Source organism: Bos javanicus, chromosome 18 (assembly GCF_032452875.1).
Source record: "Bos javanicus breed banteng chromosome 18, ARS-OSU_banteng_1.0, whole genome shotgun sequence".
Taxonomy (NCBI): Eukaryota; Metazoa; Chordata; class Mammalia; order Artiodactyla; family Bovidae; genus Bos; species Bos javanicus.
This window is the reverse complement of record NC_083885.1, coordinates 64488249-64508550: the sequence shown is the minus strand read 5'-3', so window position 1 is coordinate 64508550 and position 20302 is coordinate 64488249. Positions and strand designations below refer to the sequence as shown.

The following is a 20302-nucleotide window of genomic DNA, read 5'->3' as shown; positions in this document are numbered from 1 at the left end:
TAGGTTTTCTCTTATGTTCTCTTCCTGGAGTTTTCTAGTTTTGGTTTTACATTTGGGTGTGTGATCCATTTTGAGTTAATTTTTGTCACAGGTATAAGGTCAGTGATAAGAATACTAACCATTATGTCATCATCATCATAATCAACATCACAATGCATAAAATAATTATTGCACGTTTCACTGTACTTTCCCTACATATCTTGAGGCCCTGATAAATGTTCTTTAGTTAAATACAAATGGCTCCTCAACACAGAAAAACATTCTACCTTGCTCATGAAAAATTTCTCAACCCTAGTTTTGGAAAAACTGAAAAAGCATCCTATTACCCTGAGAATGCAGGTTTGCTCACACAGGCTGGTGGGGGTCTGAGATGCAAGTGTCTATGGAAGGCAGCTTAGAAATCTCTATCAAAATGACACACACATTTGCACCGTGGCTCAGCAATTCCACTCCAGGGAATTTAATCTTCCCAGAAGGTGTACACACCAGCAGAACTGCTGAAGCTCATAGTTTTCCACAGAATACTGGTAGCAAAGGGATGAAAACAACTCAACCACCCAGTAGTCAGGAACGGGTTAAATAAATCAAGTCACAACAACAGGACAACAGAATTCAAACAGCTGTTCAAAAACAGTAGGCGAATTCTCTTTGTACTGATGTAAAAAGCTCTCCGAGATAAGGAAAGAATTAAGGCATAGAACAAAGTGTACAGTCTGCCACCTTTTGTATAAAAAAGGTAGGAAATGAGACTATGAGTATTTTTGCAAACATAAAAATATATGTATTATATTTGTACAAATATATAATTATATATAATATGAATCTGTGTGTCATCATGATATATGTATTATAGTCGGTCAGTCGTATCTGGCTCTTTGAGACCCCATGGACTCTACAGTCCATGACATTCTCCAGGCGAATACTGGGTAGCCATTAGCCAATGCTGAATAGTAAGTGGGTAGCCGTTCCCTTCTCCAGGGGATCTTCCCAACCCAGGGATTGAACCCAGGGCTCCTTCACTGCCGGCGGATTCTTTACCAGCTGAGCTACAAGGGAAGCCCAAGAATACTGGAGAGGGTAGCCTATCCCTTCTCCAGCGGATCTTCCTGACCCAGGAATCGAACCAGCGTTTCCTGCATTGCAGGAGGATTCTTTACCAACTGAGCTTCCAGGGAAGCCTTATATTACTGTCAAGGAAGTACTTATATGACTTAAGTATAAATTTTAAGCTACAGTATATACCACATTGTGTCACATTATAGATTGTGTTATATCATCACATTTCTTATTTAGAAAATATATTTTATATTTTAAAATATTTATATCTATTACAGATATATATGTGCCGAATTTATAGTATATTTATATCAATAATAATCACATGTATGTGTGTATAATGCACATATGTATATACATATATCTCTATTTACATATAAACAAAGACACTGTGGAAGGACACTGAAAACATGTTCAAGCTTTCATAATTATTCAATATAATTATTCATAAATATTCAAATAATTACACCTGTCACCTGAGTGTTACGTTGTTTATAGCATGAAAATTTGGTCGGTGGCACACTTTCACTTTTCACTTTCATGCACTGGAGAAGGAAATGGCAACCCACTCCAGCGTTCTTGCCTGGAGAATCCCAGGGACGGGGGAGACTGGTGGGCTGCTGTCTATGGGTTTGCACAGAGTCGGACACGACTGAAGCGACTTAGCAGCAGCAGCAGCAGCACACCCACAGTGAGAAGGCTTTTCACTGCATACTGTTTATTAAAAAAAATTTTAAGCCACGTGCTAACTACTGAAAAAATTAGTAAAGCACCTAGAAGAAGTAGTTCCCCGGCCCCTCGCAGCGCTCTCTGTGCAGCGCGGTCCTCGTGGGCCCCCCGGCGGAGCTGGCCGGAAGCTGCCCGCGTTTTCCGAGCGGCGCTGCGGCCGTCCCGCCGTGCACACGCGCGGACCGCGCTGCGCATGCGTCGCGGGTTTGCGCGGCAAGTCTGAGGTGGCGAGGTTCGGTCAGGCGAGGGTGTCCGTCTGCGAGGTGAGCGCGCGGCGACCCGGGCCCGGACGCGACGGAGGGGACCTGGGGGCGAGCGGCCGGCTCGCGGGCAGGGAGGCGCGGGCGTCCCCGAGAGGACGCCGGGGCAGACGCGCCCCTTCGCGGGGAAGTCGATGGGGAGGGAGGCGCGAAGTAGCGGCCCTGCGGGGAAGCGGTGCGGGAGGCCGCGCGGCCGAAGTCGGTTCTGAGGAGGACGCGGCGGCCTCCCTGCTGCTCACGCCCTCTCTGCAATGCTGCCTCGGCCTGAAGGCCTTCCGGAAGGAGGGGTACGTCCGTCCTCGTCCTCCCACGTCGAGCACCTTCCTCCCCACAGCCAGGACCCCGCAGACCCCCCCTTTTCAGGGCCCCTCCGCTCTCCCCTCCAAGAACGCGCTCCTTGGTCCTTGAGGACCCTCCCCGAGGACCCCACGGGCCTTCCCCTTCAGAGACACCTGTTGGCCTCCTCAAGGACTCCTGCCTAGAAAACCCTCCTTCCCCCTTGAGGACTCCGCCCTTCCCTTCCCGCCCCCGCCCCCCGTTTCGAAGATCCCCCCCGTTTTCCCCCTCAGAGACCCCCTGCCTTCCCCTCAGGACAGCCTCCTCCTTTAGGACCTCCACCCTCCGTTTCGAGGACGCCTCTCAGCCCTCTCTCTAGGACCCCACTCTCGCTCTCCCCGACCAGAAGCACCCGTGTTCCTCTCCAAACCCCCTGTCCCTTTCCCCCAGCCTCCCCCACATTCAGACCCCGCCCCGCTTTTCCTTAGGCTCTGCCTTCAAGATAGTGCCCTCAGCCTTGGCCCTGCCTGTCTCCCTCCCCTCTGTCCTGCTCCTGCCTCTCTCCAGGCTCCCGTTTATCCACCTCAGAGGCTCTCCTTCATTCAGCTCCCCCTTACCTCCTGTCCCACCTTCATCTGCGTTTTCCTCTGGCCCACCTCTGCTCTCCCAGCCCTTACCTCCTCTCAGCCTTCCTGCTGGCCCCTACTTCCGCCTGGGCCCTGGTCCGTCCTTCCCGCTCCTTCCTGTGCCTCTTCGCTCAGCCCTCCTCCTCCACCTCTCGCACCTCTCCTCTCTATATTCTTTCCCTCAGTCCTGACCCCCTTCCTCTCCTTAGTTCTGCCTCTCCTTTCTGCTCCTCCTTTACCTCAGCCCCACCCCTTCTCTCTGGGTGCCTACTCCCTGGACACCTCTCCTAGCCCAGATTGGTTCTTCCTATCTACCTTGCCCCCCTCCTCCTCCTCTGCTCCAGCTCTGCATTCTGCCTGGCCTTGCCTTACTCCTTTCTCCATACCTCAGCACTTCTCTTTTGGTGGCTGCCTTCAGTCCCTGCTTCCTCCTGCCACAGCCTCTGCCCACCTGGAATCTCTTGGTCTTCACTCCCTTCTCCCAACTCTCGTCCCCTTTTCTCTGGAATTTCTTCCTTACTCTGAAATCAAGGAACCTACCACCACTCATATGTTTTTTAGGGACTCTCTGGCTTTTTTTTTTTTTTTCCCCAAGTATTTAACATTAGCTGCTTTTATCCCTACTTTTCCCTCTCTGGGTGAGGAGAAAGGATTGTGACTCTTGCTGTAGCTTGGGACCTGGCTAGCCTAGGGAGGCAGGCTGCCAGGATTTCACAGTCATTTCTGCTACTCCTTTCTCAGAATCTTATACTGCAGCCTGTAGAGATAGAAATTCAGTTCAGTGGGGGTATCATACATCCAAAAAAAGGAAGTAATAACAAATTTAAAATTGATGGTAGGCAGAAAAGTATTTAGAAAAAATTACAGTCCTGTCGTATGTTATCCCAGACTAACTTCTAGCTAAAGAATTAAAATGTGTAAATAAAGAAATAAGAAAATATATTTCAATATTTAACTGATCGCTGCCTTTTTCTTACAGATTTGTATGATTTCTTTATATGTTTTGCATAGGAATCCAGTCCTTTGTAGGATGAATGTAACGATCTTTCCTCATTTTGTATTAACTCATTTTTAAAATGATATTCTTACGTGGCTCATCAGTTAGTTCAGTTCATTGTGGTTTGGAGTTCAAATCTCTTCTCTTCAGTGCCATTTCTGAGATTTTTCTAGCCCGTGTCTGTGGATCTTCTAGACTTGATATTGTGACTGAGGCGACAACCTGTCTGTAGATGTACAAATCTGTGAATATTCATTTAGGCATTTGTGTGAAATGAGGTAACTTCCTTTGATTCACATAACCTCTACTGTCCAGTTAAACTGTGCAAACCATTTGTGAGTCTCTGTGTAATTTCTGCAGATCCTAAGGTTTCTGACTCTTTTCTTCATCTTCCACATCTTCCAGCCCACCATCTTCCACAACAGTGTGCTTTGAAGCAGCCTGCCTTTTAGAGTATCTCCATCCTTTGAAGGGTCAAGCTGTAAAAATGCTCCGCATGAAAGAGGTTTTGGATGACATCTGGAGGAATCCCCAGCTCATTCATCTACATGATCAAGAAGAAAATCCAGAAACCACGCCCATAAGAAACCCAGAGGTTCTGAGAGTTTCTCATCAGAATTTTAGGTATTTTCAATCCCTGTCGGTGACAGGGCCTCACCAAGCTGTGAGCCAAATCCAGGAGCTCTGCTGGCGGTGGCTGCAGCCAGAGATCCACACCAAGGAGCAGATTATGGAGCAGCTAGTGCTGGAGCAGTTTCTGAACATCTTGCCAGAGAAAGTTCAGATATGGGTGAGGTCAAAACAGCCCAAGAGCAGCAAGGAAGCAGGAGACCTGGTGGCAGACTTGATCCAAGTATGTGAGGAGGAAGGTGAGAGGAGGGACTTTCTGAACATTTGCTGTATGCCTAGCATGTAAGAGGGAGCTAAATAAAACTTGTTAAATGAATGAATGAATGAATTTTATAATCTCCAGTCTAATCTGCCTAATCTTATGTGAAATGAAAGAAACTTGAAGTTTGGTTTTTGCTTTTAATGCTATTTTCTGAGAGTATGCCTTCTCTCTGCTTTGTTCCCTGCCCTTCCACATTTCATTTTGAGCCTAAACTTTAGTGTCAACACAAAACAATACACAGTCAAAAAAAAAAAAAAAGAGGGCATGCAATGTGGGAGATATGAGGCCTGAAATTTAAATTCTGTCAAAATTTGACTGGTCTCTTAGAAACTCAGAGTTACTAGACTGGAACTAAGGGCATTTCAATGATGATAGAAGAAAGCCATTCACTCCTAATAGCCCTTTGAATGAGATTGATACTAAAAACAAAGCTGAATGAAATTGATACTAAAAACAAAGCAATGTTTATATATATATAAATAGACAAGGAGAGAAAGGCAAGGGAAAAAGACTGGGATGTGGACCATTGGAATGGGTTGATTACATTGAAAAATATAAACAAGTAAATTTGAAATAAACATGAGGGTCTTGTATGGCTGAATGCTGATTATGATTATGATTATGATTATGATTAGTCCAATTGTGTGCACCTGCATTCATTAAAAGAATTGTGAAGATGCTAATAGTAAACATATTGGACACTTAAAATGTACTGCATTCTAAATATTTTATAATAGTGCTTTACTTCTCTTAATAGTTCTTGAGATAGGTATTACCCTCCTTCCACAAATGAGAAGACAGGCACAGGGAGGTTGAATAACTTACCTGTGAAAGTGTTAGTCGTTCAGTTGTGTCTGACTTTTTGATCCCATAGCCTGCCAGGCTCCTCGCCAATGGAATTATCCATGCAAAAAGACTGGAGTGGGTTGTCATTTCTTTTTCCAAGGGATTACGTCTGAGCCACCAGGGAAGCCCAACTTGCCTGTGGTCCACAATTATTAATAGTATTTGGCAGTCAGGATTCAGACCTGTGGCTGCTTCCAGTCTGTCCTCTTGTTAATCATGGCTGTTATACTGCCTTCAGTGGACGTAGGGCATATTGTCCCACAGAATTTTTAAACTTGGTCAAAGGCACCACCTTTGATGGAGCTGGAATTCAAGGGAAGGGAAAGAGCTTGCTAGGGTATGAGAAAGAAACTATAGAATAGTGAAAGATACTCTTGGAAAGAGACCACAAGCAAGAAAGGACTTCAGGTTTCGTAAGGGAAGGTGGTCGTCGTCTTCTAGACCCCTGAGTGAAAAAGATGTAATAAGAGTTGTTGTGTTTTGTTTTTTTTTTAATGCCTGTTTTGTGCTTCACATATGTAATGTTTAATCCTTACAGGAGCCCATAGAATTAGAGATATTATCGTAATTTTCATGTTACAATTGAGAAACTGAGGTTCCCTGGTGACTAAATGGATGGTGAAGCTAGGACCATTGATACGAATAAAGAGGGAACTTCTGTTTTATTTGGAAGGCGCTGAAAATCAATGGAAGCATTTAGGGGTGGGAGATAACCAAACCTCTTCTCTGGAATTGCCACACTGAGCTGAGAAATGTTTTTTCGGTCTTGTCATAGGAAGTGCTGCTTCCGCCCATGGCAGGTGAGGGATTGGCAGGCTACTCTCTCTGTGGGTGCTGCCAGACTGGACTCAATGCTATGGTCATTCCTTTCCCTTCTAGGTTTCTCTCTTCAGAACTTTGTTCTTGCCGAAAAGAGAAACACCAATGAACACCAAAAGGAGGACACAGAGATGTCTGACAGTAAACCATTTGTTACATCTCAGGTGAGTCAGGTTTTCTTCTGACTTAGTTCTCCAGTATGAGGAGCTCCCCCTTCTGATTTCCAGACCTCCCCTATCTAATTAAACTTCCTCATTTCCTTAAAGTCTTTATATAAACTTTACCTAACTGAGCCTTTCCCTGGTTTCTGTATCAGAATTTTCTTCTGACTCTTTGTATTTGCTTTCCTGCTTTTTCTCACACTTACTGCCACCCCTACATACCATATCTTTAATGTTTTCTCTCTTTTCTTATCTCAGGAATAAATTTTTCATTGTTTATTATTCCATTTTATCTCCACTTTTGACTTAATCAAAGCAACCCTCATGTGATTTGTACTATTATTATGCTCCTTTTTATATATGAAATAACTGTTGTGAATTTTTAAAAATTTGCTCCTTAATGTTCTTGTTAAATCATGTTTTGAAACCTAGAAGAAGCTAACATGTTGTGCTTCCTTTAGAAAAAAATTGATGTGTGGGGGAAGGCGTTTGACAATTAGGAAAACAAAGTGTTTAAATATGCTCCTTGAGGGAGAGATAAGGGGAAAAGGATTGAGAAACGTTCTAGATGATCTGTTTCTGAGAATAGCCCTCTGTCCCTACAGTGTTCATGTCAAGGATCCCAAGTGAAGATGCCCACAGAGACTGCTGAGGTAATATAAAAGAGCTTGTAAGTGGGTGGATTATGACAAACTGGGAGGCACCTGCCCCATCAAAGGGGCAGCTGTGACTCAGCTTCAGCTAATGGTGCCATGTGAGAATGTGAACCCAGATCTCTAGATCTTCTGATTTTTTAAAAAGAAGTAAAAATATCCAAATAATATGAATTACACCAATATTTTGGTGTTGGCAAATTTTGAAGAAAGAATAAAAAACACATGTGAGCCAAATAAACCCCTCTATAGAAGCTGGGCAGTCAGTACATGCTCTCTAGTTCATTGATCTGCATAATGTTTCCATGAAAACACAAAATATGTATATTAGTGAAATGGGTATCATAGTCTTATGTAGTCTTCCAATACCTGCTTTTTACATTCACCCTTCTGTTACCAAGAATGTTGCATGTAATTGTAATTAGTTTGTTATTACTGGATGATTATTATTATTCTGTGGTGTGATTATATGTGTGTTAGTCACTCAGTGATGATGGCATCTGGTCCCATCACTTCATGGCAAATAGATGGGGAAACAGTGGAAACAGTGGCTGACTTTATTTTTGGGGCTCCAAAATCACTGCAGATGGTGACTACAGCCATGAAATTAAAAGACGCTTACTCCTTAGAAGAAAAGCCAAATAAATAAATTTTAAAAAAAAGAAAGAAATAGGGTTTTCACCAGCCCACCCTGTTTACCCGTTGTTCAACTGACTGCAAAAACAACCCTCACTATTGTTCCTTCTCTAAGAAAAATCTGGCCAAATCACCATCTGCTGGGTTTGGGTAAACTCCAGGAGCTGGTGATGGACAGGGAGGCCTGGCGTGCTGTGGTTCATGGGGTCGCAAAGAGTCAGACATGACTGAGTGTCTGAACTGAACGCTCAGTTGTGTCTGACTCTTTGCAACTGCAGGGACTGTAGCCTGCCAGTCTCCTCTGTCCATGGAATTCTCCAGGCAAGAATACTAGAGTGGGTTGCCATTCCTTTCTCCAGGGGATCTTCTCGGCTCAGGAATTGAACCCGGGTCTCCTGTGTTACAGGCAGATTCTTTACCATCTGAGCCACTGGGGAGCCCCAAAATCATAATACATTTATCTCTTCTACCGTAAATGAATGTTTGGGTCTGTCTTAGATTTTGGAGGTTATAAGGCAGTACACACGAGCAGATGTACCTAGGAATAGGTATATTTCTGGACCCAAAGTGGTTTACCAATTTATATTTCCCTGGTGGCTCAGACGTAAAGCATCTGCCTGCAATGTGGGAGAACTGGGTTCAATCCCTGAATCGAGAAGATCCCCTGGAGAACGAAATGGCAACCCTCTCCGGTACTTTTGTCTGGAAAATTCCATGGATGGAGGAGCCTGGTAGGCTACAGTCCACAGGATCACAAAGAGTCACACACAACTGAGCAGCTTCACTTTTAGCATCTTTTAAGAGGTCTCAAAAGTCCACATTCTAAGATTTTCCTTGGTGGCTCAGTCAGTAAAGAATCTGCCTGCAATGCAGGAGTTGGAGGTTTAATCCTTGGTCAGAAAGATTCCCTGGAAAAGAAATGGGAACCCGCTCTCTAGTATTCTTGCCTTGGAAATCCCATGGACAAAAGAGCTTGCCTACAGTGGATGGGTCTCAAAGAGTCAGACATGACTGAGCAACTACACCACCACCACCAAGAGTCCACATTCTAGACAGTATTTGGTATTGTCGGACTTCTTAATTTTTGTTAGTTGAATGGGTATAAAGTCATACTTTGTCATTTTGAAATGCATTTTCTTGTTATAATAAGATTGGCTATCTCTTCATATTTATGAGCTGTTTGTGTTTTATGGATGAGTCACTGAGGCTTAACCTATCCACACTCACAGAACTTAAACCCAGAACTTAAACTCAATTGTCTCTTAGACAATTGTCTCTTAAACTTAGAGCCAGAACTTTAACCCAGTTGTCTCTTTTTCCTGAAATTGAGGTATACTGCTCAGCTTTTATTTGCATTTTTCTCTCTTTATAAAGGAACTTAAAAGGATCTTTCTCCTCCAACACAAATCTCTAAAAATTAGCAGCAGGAGCTCTCTCAGAAATGCTCCTACTTCTCTCAGACTTCAAGACCAAAGAAAGATATACTTCTTTTTTATCTTTCTTTTTTTATGTTTTAAATTATGAAAGTATGATAACACATTTACAGGAGTCTTGGAGAGTCCAGAACAAAGTTACATATAGTTCCACTATGTGGTGGTTGGTGGTTTAGTCGCTAAGTCGTGTCCAATTCTTGTGACCGCATGGACACATGGCCTGCCAGGGTACTCTGTCCATGGGATTCTCCAGGCAAGAATACTGGAGTAGGTTGCCATTTCCTTCTCCAGGGGTCTTCCTGACCCAGGAATCAAACCCAAGTCGCCTGCATTGCAGGCAGATTCTTTACCAACTGAGCTATGAGGGAAGTTCCACTATAAATTACAATTATTTTTAAGTAGATAAATTAAGATTTTTAGTTGGACTTTCAATATCAAACTCAAAATTAATAGAATGAATAAAAGTAGGAGGATATAGTAGATCTGAAGAGCACTGTGAACCAGTTCAACAGAATTCAGATTTATGTAGTTTTCACACAACAAGAGAATTCAAATTCTATTCAAGTTCCCATAGACTATAAACTAGGAGACACTAGAACATATCCAGGGACATAAAACAAAGTGCAAAAATTTCATGGTCTGAAGGTATTGAAATCATATACAGTCTGTTCTCTTATCACTGTGGAATTATGTTAGAAATTAATACCAAAAGATATTGGAAAAAGTGTGACATTTCCCAAGGGAGATCTTTGACTTAGCCATTGAAAGTCTCTATAAAGTTAGAAGACTGAAAAAAAAACAGAGGATGATTGCAGAGAAGAAAGCATTTTAATGAGAAAGACTTAAAGGAAAGATACGCTTCTAAGTCCCTGAAACCTTTGGATTAGAGTCTTTCTGCTTGTCTGAATGTCTGCTTCATGGTCAGTCCCCTCTTATCAGGCACTTTTCCCCTCTTTGGGATAATTCCGGATTTCAATCATTTAGGAGTATGTCTGGCATTTCAGGACTTGGTGACTTTCGAGGATGTGGCTGTGCACTTCAGTCCAGAGGAATTACCCTATCTCAGTGCTTCTCAGAGGAACCTCTACCGGGAGGTGATGCTGGAAAATTACAGGAACCTGGTCTCCCTCGGTAAGCTGTGATGACCAGAATTGTTTTCAGACATTGGCATATGTCCCTAGTGGCCAAAATCTTTGGAAACAGGCTTTATTGTTCTTGTGTGTAAATTTGCACTTTCCCTATTATCTCAGAGTCTTTAGAAACCAGGCTGGGAGTGGAGTTCCTGGGGGTACAGGACAGAACCCCCAAGTTATAAGTCTCCTTCTTCAACAGGGTACCAGTTCCCTAAACCTGACATTATCTCACAGCTGGAAGAGGAGGAGTCACATGCTAGGGAGGAAGACGGGAGTACAGTGACATGTCAAGGTGAGCAGTGAGACCGGAATCTTGGGGAGACAACCCTGCTCAGTGAGCAGGGGCTGGGAGCTGGTCCTCAAAGCCCACTCAGCTTAGAGAGAAGGCTGGTAGGTGCTTTTATGTGAGGGGCACATGTGGCCTCACCGCATCATTCTCACTCAGTACTTCTTTTATCTCCTCTCCGCAGCTCATCTCTTCTCTCCTGCTCAGTTCCAGGGAGGCCAGTTTCCCTATCCTCTAGTGTTCAAGCCCCCACATTCATTTGTGCCTTTCCCCTGACAGCTAGAAATCAGAGGTCTTTCGTCTCTCACTGAGACAAGCAAAAACCTTGGTGTGATACCACTGCTCTTTCCAGCCCCACTCAGGGAGTTGACTTTATAAAGCACAAACTTTGGATCAGGTTCTTAACCACTCTCAAAAGAAAATCCAGACTTCTAGCAAAACATTTAAGTCCGTCCCAGTCTGGCCTAAAAGTCACATCCAGCTTGATCTCTCATAGATACTCCTAACAGAACCCTGTATTACTGCTCCCCAGGACTCTACTTTTCATAGTTCAGTGTCTGCTCAGAATAAGCTTGCCACCCACTTAACTGCTTGCTGAGCCCTAATGCCTTCCCCTCCCTGATCTTTTTCTGTTCCCCAAAGAAATTAATTCCCCAAACTCTCCTTTTGTACATTTATAGCCTGATTAGAGTCTTTATACAGACTTAGGAACATCCATTTGGATAACACTTTGCTCAAAATCGACGTTTAATAAATGTTAAGTTGAATGGGTAAAACGAGAGATTGAGAGCCAAGAAAAGAGTTGGAATTCTCTTGCTTTATTCTGAGTGAGAGATTGTTGACCGGTGTACTCCACTGTTTCTTCAGTAGTCCTACAGAATTATGATAATAGGGGTTCTTTAAAAAAAAAAAGTGTTCCCTAACAAGATTAATTAGAGAAATGCTACCTCTTATATCTCCCCTTTTGAGATCTGAGACGCTGGTTAAGGGATCTGAAGAGTCCTACAGGAGTGAAAGCTGACTTGCATCATACAGTATTGCCCAGATTGACCTGACAATAGAATCCCTTTATGGCCACAGTTATATTAGTTCCTCCAAAGAGCAGTGGTGTACCAAGCATGGTCTGGAAGTTTCAGCCAAGCCCCAGTCCCACCTCTTCTCTGGTTTCCTTCTCATTCTCCTGTCGGTGACTCTGGCATCTTCGTCAGTGTTCAGTCCTCCTAGGTGGTCTCTTCTGCCTCACCCTCACCTGTCCTTACTTACTCTCTTCTCCATCCTTCTCCCACTCTCTCCTTAGGTTCCCAGAAAACTCAAACCTCTGTACTCTTCTGTAATTTTTGGTCTTTTTCTTCTGTTTCTACTATAATGATGTTTCTCTCTGAGTAAAAATAGTAGAGGGCCTTTTACATTTCTTTTAGATTGGGAGGAGCAATCAGAAACCAAAGATCTAACTCCAGAGCAAAGCCTGCCTGTAGAAAAATCATCTTCGGGGGCAGGAATAGAGGATTTGGAGGCAGGTGATTCCTGGTATACCCACACAGGAGAGTCTTCTGATGATCCCCTGGAGTCGCAACAGGTCAAGCCAGCCGTAGTTTTGAGTCCCACAGAAATGAGTGACCCGAAGACCCTTAATCAGGAAGGAAGCCACGAGGGTGATCAACTAGAGAAAAGCTTGGAACTTAACAAACCATCGGAGAGTCTTCCTGGAAAGGATCCCCAGGAGCGCACTACTCCTGAAGTCTGCACCAGGTCCCAGCTGGCCCACAACTTATTTTTCCTCCAAGAGAACAAACACTACAGATGTGAATTTTTCGACAGAAATTTTAGTACCCGACCAGGCCGGGAGAAACACCAGCAGATCCATACGGGGAAGAAGCCGTTTGTATGTAAACAGTGTGGGGAAGCCTTCTACCTCATGCTACACCTCACCAGACATCAGAAGACTCACTCAGATGGGAAGTCCTTGACCCAGCGTGCAGATGTCTACGGCCGCGTGAGAATTCAGTGTCAGGACTACCACGAGTGTTTCCAATGCGGCAAAGCTTTTATCCAGGCTGTGCATCTTTTCCAGCATCTCAAAGCCCACGAAGTAGCAATGGCCCTGCCGCTTGAGTTGCCCCGAAACAAGATGTATTTGATTCGATATAAGCGACAGCACGACTACATTGGAGAAAGAGCCTATCAGTGTTGCGACTGCGGCAGAAGGTTCCGTCAGAGTTCACACCTCATCCAGCACTACAGGATTCACTCTCAGGAGAGGCCTTACCAGTGCCAGCTGTGTGGGAAGTGTTTCAGCCAACCATCCTACCTCACTCAACATTACCAGCTCCATTCCCAAGAGAAGCCCCTTGAGTGCCGTCACTGTTGAAAACCCTCCCGTCAGAACATTTCTCAGCATCTTAGGCTTTCTCCTGGAGAGAGACCCCTCAAGTGCTCTGAATGTAAGAGGGTCTTCCACCAGCCCGCCCACCTTGTTAACAACTTGAAAATGTGTCACGGTGCAGTCAGAACACAGCAAGAGGTTGCAAGGGGATAGGACAATCTTTTTGCAGACGGACAGCACATGTGTCAGTCACTGAGGCAGAAAACCTTACAGAGTACTTTTGTTGCATGGGAAAGAAGCCGATAGATTTTACCCTTCTCTGGTGGTGTCCACAGAATGGAGAACCTCGATTTTGACATCCTGGCAAAAAATTTGTGACTGGCAGGTGGGCTCCAGGCAGGAACTCTGTTGCCTGAATTTTTACAGGAGTGCTCACATACAGTATCTTTACCATATGGGATGTATCAGCAGAGGGCATCATAAAAAGGTTTTTGAGGTGTACCTATAGAGATCAATCCACAAAGCTGAAGCAATCGGTAATGTGTTTACATAGTAGTTCATAATTTTGAAAACATTGTCATATGTATTATTTGATCTTTTAAGGAGTGCTGCACTGCACCTAGTTTGACGATATTTATTTCATATTTACAGATGGAGCAAACTTGAAACTCAGGTTGTCATTTGATTTGACCTGGGTTTTAAGTGATGAGACAAGAACTGAACCCCAGCTTGGTTTGGTTCAATTATTTGGTTTTTGAGTCCATGAGATACTTATTTTAAATCTTGATGCTCAACCCAGGTTTGTTTTATTCCTGCCACATCCTCTCTGAGGAAAAGTAACAGCTGTACTGACTGAAGCCACCTTCCTTTTTAGTAATTTCAGTGTTATTTCATGTTAAATCAGATGGGAACACTTGTAGTATTAGGGGATCAAAAAGATTTTTAAAGTGAAGTTCTGATAGCCATTGCTTTTACAATTTAGGATTAGATGAATTTTGGGGACACTGATCAGTGAAGTATATTTTTGCTAAACACTTTCTTATAATTGGTCTTGCAGATCGTAAATCTGCTTCTGATCAAATAGAATTTTTTGTAATTTTATATTTGAGGGTTTGGGGTTTTGTATTTTTGAAAAAGGAAGGAGTATTTGAAAGCTGTTTCTGTTCTTGGACTCTGGCATCGTCAGCACAGCCAGCTTCACATAAAGTCCTATTTCTACACTGGGCATACTTCACTCAAAAGTATGAGCCACGGATTGCACTAAAAATCCCTCTCATACCATACTGTTCTAATGTAAAGGTTTTGCATCACCGACTTGAATGATGGTCAGACGCAAAGACACGGGAACCAAGTGGACCTGGTGTCTCAGAATCTGACTCCTTGCCTGGCAGGGTGGGTTGTGTCTATCGTTATTCACTGCCTTACTTTTTCTCATCCTGACATTTCTGATCTATGATGTGTGGCTCCAGAGTCATGAAATTAAAAACAAACATGACTCATTAGGACCTGCACCAGCCAAATGAGCACTTGCTCCACATGAGCGCTCACTCACAGCCCCTCTTCCTTGTTTCCCAAGTCCCTGATGAGACAGCCCTCACTGACTGCCCCTGCTTCCTCCCAGGGACCACCCTCCCACCCACTGTATATTTGTTTCTGATCCTGCCACCACTACCTCAAAGGAACATAATGTCAGTGTGGCTTATTGTTGATGTTGTTAATTAACCTATATTTGTTTCTGTTTGTAATTTATAAATATCTCTCAGGAGAAACTTTGAGGAGAGCTTCCAATTTCTCCTGAAACTTTTACCTACTGAATTCTAGCATCTAGCAAGTGGATTTTACCTACAGCCATTTTTACTCTGTCATACTATAATGGTGATTTTTTAATTTTCCTCATCCCTTCTACATTTAGTAGTTAGAATTCTGTGAGGAAAAGTTGCTTCCCTGTATTTTTATTCAGTAATTTATTTTATCAGGATGGATTTGTGGCATGGGCTGTAATTCAGCACGACCATTACTTATTTTAGAATTGTTCCAGCTCTGGCCACTGGGAGTCCTTTCATGTTGGTTCCTATGCCTTTTCAACCAGACCCCATCCTTTTCTGAACAGTTGTAATTTTTCCTTAATCTCTCCTTTCAACTCCAGGAAAACCCTGTAATTTCTTCATGGTAATTTCTACCTCACCACACTACCTTGTGAAATCTTCTTTCCCCGGGATCATAGCTTTACTCACGCCCTTGTCAGTCTGCCATTTCATTTCTTCCTTCACCATTTTTGCTAAATCTCCATACTACTTCAATTATTATTTAACACACTTTCTTTCAATTGTGTCATCTCTGTTTTTTTAAACTTCAGTATATCTACCTAAAAAGGAAAATTTTAGATCAACTCAAAGTGTCTTACCCACACCGTAATCAGATTTTCCTAGTCATTTCTGAGATGTCCTTTTATAGCTGACTTGTTTGAATCTGGATCCAAATGTGCTCCATTGATTTCATTTGGTTGTCTGATTTCAAGTTTCTCTTAATCTAAAGCAATCTCCTCTCACTTTTTCTTAATGCCTTATGTGACCCCAAGAATAATGTAGAAATATATTTCCCCCCTCTCTCCACCCAATTCCTAATATAGCTAACAGTTTTTATATTCTTTATATTAAGGTTTAACTTTTTAAATTTAGAAGCACTCATTTTTTAATTTATTTTTAATTCTGATAAATCCATGACAAAATTAAGTGGAGTCACATTATTGTGCAGTGGATACTCAGGACTTTTTCATCTTGAAAAACTCAAATTCTGTATCCATTAAATAATAACTCCCCATTTCCCCCTCCCTCCAGCCATGGCAACCATCATTCTAGCCCTCATTTTTTTTTTTAAGCTTTGTGTGATTATGCAAGTAGTATTGGCAGAAACAAGGTCAGTTGTCCTGTGGAATGTCCCCCCTTCTAAATGTGTCCATTTGCTTCCTGTGGTATCCTTAATTTGTCCCTCTCTCTGTATTTTCTCTAAGTGGAAGTTAACGCTAAACTCTGGAGAATTTAATTTGATTCATCTTCAGCTGCTTTGGCAAGTATACCTCGTAGGTGGTTTTGTGTACTTTATATCATATCCCATCAAGCTTTTTGCCCTTCCCAAAGGTCTAGGCTCTTGAAGTCATTCTCCAAGCCACTGCACCATTCACAGGCAGAAAGGATTCAGAGTTTTCACCATCTGTGGACTCTTCATGATCCATCTGCATGTTCCTTCTTTATCACCTCTTCTAGACTTTTCTTTATGTGCCTCCCTCCATTACTCCATCCTGATCTTTAGATATTTGGATTAAGAGGTGATGGAGACTCCTTGAGGGGGTCTGCTGTGGGCCATTTGTCGAGGGCCCTGGCCAAGGCTTCTTAAGAGGCCTTAACTCCAGAAAGCCAGGGAACATCAGACTTGACTCTGTTCCGATGCTTCTTTCATACCACAGATGGCAGCGGCGACAGCATGGATAGTTAACTCTGCCGGTCATCCCTGGACTAGTGGGAATTTATGGAATAAGCACAGGCCACTGCCTCCATACTTTACAAGCTGAACTCGAGCTGCCTGTGGTGGCAGGTGCCTCAGCCTGTTCTCTCTCACCTTGCTGCTTTTCTTCCTGCCGTTCTAGTGGGCCCCCAAGACAATGCTATTCTTCCTGGCTTTTCCCAACCAACTCCTAATACATCAGGCAGTTTGGGCACTGCTCTTACACTCAGGTTAATATTTTTTAAATTTAGAAACACTCATGTTTTAAGCTTTCTTTGATTATGCAAGTAATACATATCTGTTCAAGACAATTAGAAAATACTATCATCTTTGAGGTTTTGGATTTTTGTTTTTTAATACTTGTATTTTCCTGTCTTGGATATACTTGCTGCTGAAAGAGGTATACACCGTTCAGACATTTTTTCCTGTGTGTAGGTTTATATAGATTTTTAAATAAAATACATACTATTTTAAAAGTTGAAATTTTTCTTCTAATAGATCATGAACATCTTCTTACATATATTCCCCAGTTTCATCTTTCAGGACTGCCTGATACTTGCTTGCATAGATGTGGCCTAGTTTATTTCACTAGACTTCTAGAGTTGGAAACTGGGGATACTGTTCTTTATCTCTCTTTTTTTTATTCCATTGTGAACCTTTAAAAAATTTGTTTTTATTTAGTTATAATTAACATACTGTATTATATGAGGATGGGGGGATAGACCAGAAAGTTGCAGGGGATTAAGAAGTACAAACTTCCAGCTATAAAAGAAGTCACAGGAATGTAATGTACAAATAGGGAATATAGTCAGTAATATTGTGACAGCTCTGTGGTGGCAGATGGTAACTGGGATCATTGTGGCGATTGTTTGGTAATGTATAAGAATACTCACTCCCTGTGTTGTACACCCGAAACTCACCTCTTACGTGTGCACTGCTTCCCCTTTACCTCCTGAGTCTTGGAATCTCACAGCAACTTGCTGTGATGTCTTTGCACGTGGTTGTGTTCCCCACGGAGAAGTTCCCAGCAAGGCTTTGGAAGCACTTGAAGGCTTTGGAAGCATTCCTGGCCTTCTCTGCTCAATGTCTAAAAGATTTTTAGATTTCTTTTTCTCTTGGGAGCAACTGAACTACTTAACTCTCCCCTATACTCACTTTCTCCAAGAAGAATTTGCACTCTTAACCCCCCTTAGGGAATAAGAGGCCTGATGTCAGGCCTAGAAAGATCCACAGATGAAGTAGTTTGTTCAGACCCTCATTTAACCAGTTGTGTTAGGTTTACTTTCCTCATTAAATAGTGTTAAGCATATTAAATAAAATTTGAGAAGCACAGCAGGCTAATAAACTACCCCGGGGTGCTCTCATCAGAGCACACAGCCAGGACCATGCCTGTGTTCACTGGCTGAGGACCCCTTGGCAGGGCAGGGAGAGCATGGGCTTTGGAACCAGGCAGACCTGAAGCCAGAGCCAGCCCCCTCCTCAAAAGCTGATTAACCTCGCTTTCTTAAGAATTGCGGTGACGGTGCCTCCCGCTGGGGCTCTTGAAAAGCCTGGAGCTCCTCTGTGCAACAGAGCCTAACAGTGCCTGGTACATAGCAGGCACTCAGGGGGTGCTTTTCTCTTAGTGATTGCTGATAAACCACAGCCATACGTCAGACACAGCCACATCTTATCATATTTTAGTATTCACTGTACTTAACAATTTTTTTTCCTTTGAGTAAATATTTTTCATATAATTACAGATTTAAAGTTCTCTTTTTCTTACTAATTTGTAATGACAATTTAAAAATGACAGTGATGAAAAGGTTCGATTAACAGATCATAGAGCATTGTATTTGTAGTTGCTTGCTTAAGATAGATTTCCAAAAAGTGATATTACCAGATGAGACGTGAAGAGCATTTCTGTGGTTCTCAAAAGATAGCGCAGAATTTGTTTCCCGAGGGGCAGCACTCACAGCCGCCAGCTAAGGGCAGGGTGGGAGGAGGGTGGGCAGGGATGTGCATAGCTAATCAGTCACACTGGCCCTGAACTTGAAGACTGGCCCACACCTTTCTCAGCATTTGCAAAGAAATGTCTTTGCCACGCCTGGTATAAATAAGGATGTGAACAACTTTGCCAGCACTGGATATTTATTACTTAAACCAACAAAATGTTTGCTTGTCTGATAAGCCAAAAAAGTGATTCTTGCTAACTCATGGATTCCTTCCCGCCTGTGTATGCTTTTAAACTTCTCTCTGTATAATCTCGGCCTTTGGCCCATTTTACTATTGTGTCTTTGTGCCTTTTTTTTTTTTTTTTTTACTGATTTGCAAGAACTGCTTTTTCCTTTTTTTCAAGTATGCATTTCTGAAGGATTCCTGCTGTTCATTTGAGAGCAGTACTTGACTCATTAAAAACAATTTCAATTTTATGAAAAGGTAGATCTCTCTCTCTGCCTTGCCGTCCCCGCCCCCCCCCCCCCCCACTCCAATGCACCATAAACACCATTAACATTTTGGTCATTTTGGTTTGTTTTCTCATAATTTTTTTTTGTCTGCATATACTGCATGCGGGATCTTAGTTTCCCAAACAGGGATTGAACTTGAGCCCCCCTGTGTTGGGAAGCACAGGGTCTTAACCACTGGACCGCCAGGGAAGTCCTCTGTTTTCTTATAATTTAAAAATAATTACCAGACTACGGAGGTGCTTGCCTCTAGGGAGTAGTGGGGAGGAACTCTGGTTTCCTTGGTACCTCTCTTCTATCTCACCTACTCACACATGTGGCTGTTTTACTATTTTAAGATGGTCATAGCTTTCATTGAGCTGTGCTCATCCCATGTGTGCATGGCGTGTTTTTTCCATGTAATTGTACACCTCACACACTGCCCTGTCACCCTGGTCAGCCATTTTCCCCTTGTTCACAGCTGCACAGTATGCCCAGAGATTTATCTGTGTGTCCCTCCCTCTGTTTGAATGTTTAACTTAGTTCTGTTTTTTCACAATTGTAAAGAATACTGTGATGAACATTTTGGTCCTTAAAATATTTTTCTAAACTTAGGATGCTTTAAGATTTTGCCAAAGGGGAATTCCTGTATCGGAAGGGGAATGATTGTATTGGAAGGGGAATACTTGTTTAAGGTTCCTAATACACATCTAAGTTTTCCTTCGAAAACATAGCAATTTGCACTGCCACCATTAACTCATGACTATGTTTTCCACACATTCTCGCTAGCATTATGTATTAAGAGTACTTTTCACCTTTGCTAATTTAACAAGGGAAAGGACGTTAATTTTAATTGTATTTATTTAGTTTTTAAGGACACTGAATATTTTCCTCTGAGCTTCTTAAGCAGTTATATTTCTTCTCTTTGCATTCATTGTCTGTGTGGCTTTAATATCTTCCAGTCAATTTGAGCAGTCTCTTTATTAAAGGGTATTATCTGTCTTCATTTTGGCCATAAACATTTTCCTGTTTGTTTGGATAATTTTTTTGACAAGGTTTCAGTTTTTATATAGCTCAATTCTTCCGATATCTTTTCTAAACCTAGAAATCTAACCTTCTCTAAAGATTAATGTTTTTTCCTGCAGTTTTTATTATATAAAATATACTTTTAACTATTACTGAATTTACTTTGAATGTATAATGTGAAAATAAAAACGGTCTCCCATTAACTGCCCCGACATCAATTTTAGTA

At 42.5% G+C, this 20302-nt stretch overlaps 1 protein-coding gene across 1 annotated transcript; it reads left to right on the top strand.

The window, feature by feature from the left end:
* Positions 1 to 1990: 1990 nt before the first annotated feature.
* Positions 1991 to 19272, top strand: ZIM2 (zinc finger imprinted 2). Its single transcript, XM_061386541.1, has 7 exons — positions 1991 to 2048; positions 4350 to 4813; positions 6562 to 6665; positions 7268 to 7315; positions 10389 to 10515; positions 10717 to 10809; positions 12222 to 19272. Exons 2-7 carry the CDS (start codon positions 4432 to 4434, stop codon positions 13169 to 13171), a joined length of 1704 nt encoding a protein of 567 aa, XP_061242525.1. The 5' UTR covers positions 1991 to 2048; positions 4350 to 4431; the 3' UTR covers positions 13172 to 19272.
* The last annotated feature ends 1030 nt before the right edge of the window (positions 19273 to 20302 follow it).

Excerpts from the sequence above, each read along its gene's own strand:
- ZIM2 (XM_061386541.1), top strand. The coding sequence starts at position 4,432 with ATGCTCCGCATGAAAGAGGTTTTGGATGACATCTGGAGGAATCCCCAG. Across the intron at positions 6,666-7,267 it reads AACCATTTGTTACATCTCAG|TGTTCATGTCAAGGATCCCA; the intron begins GTGAGTCAGGTT and ends CTGTCCCTACAG. Across the intron at positions 10,516-10,716 it reads CAGGAACCTGGTCTCCCTCG|GGTACCAGTTCCCTAAACCT; the intron begins GTAAGCTGTGAT and ends CTTCTTCAACAG.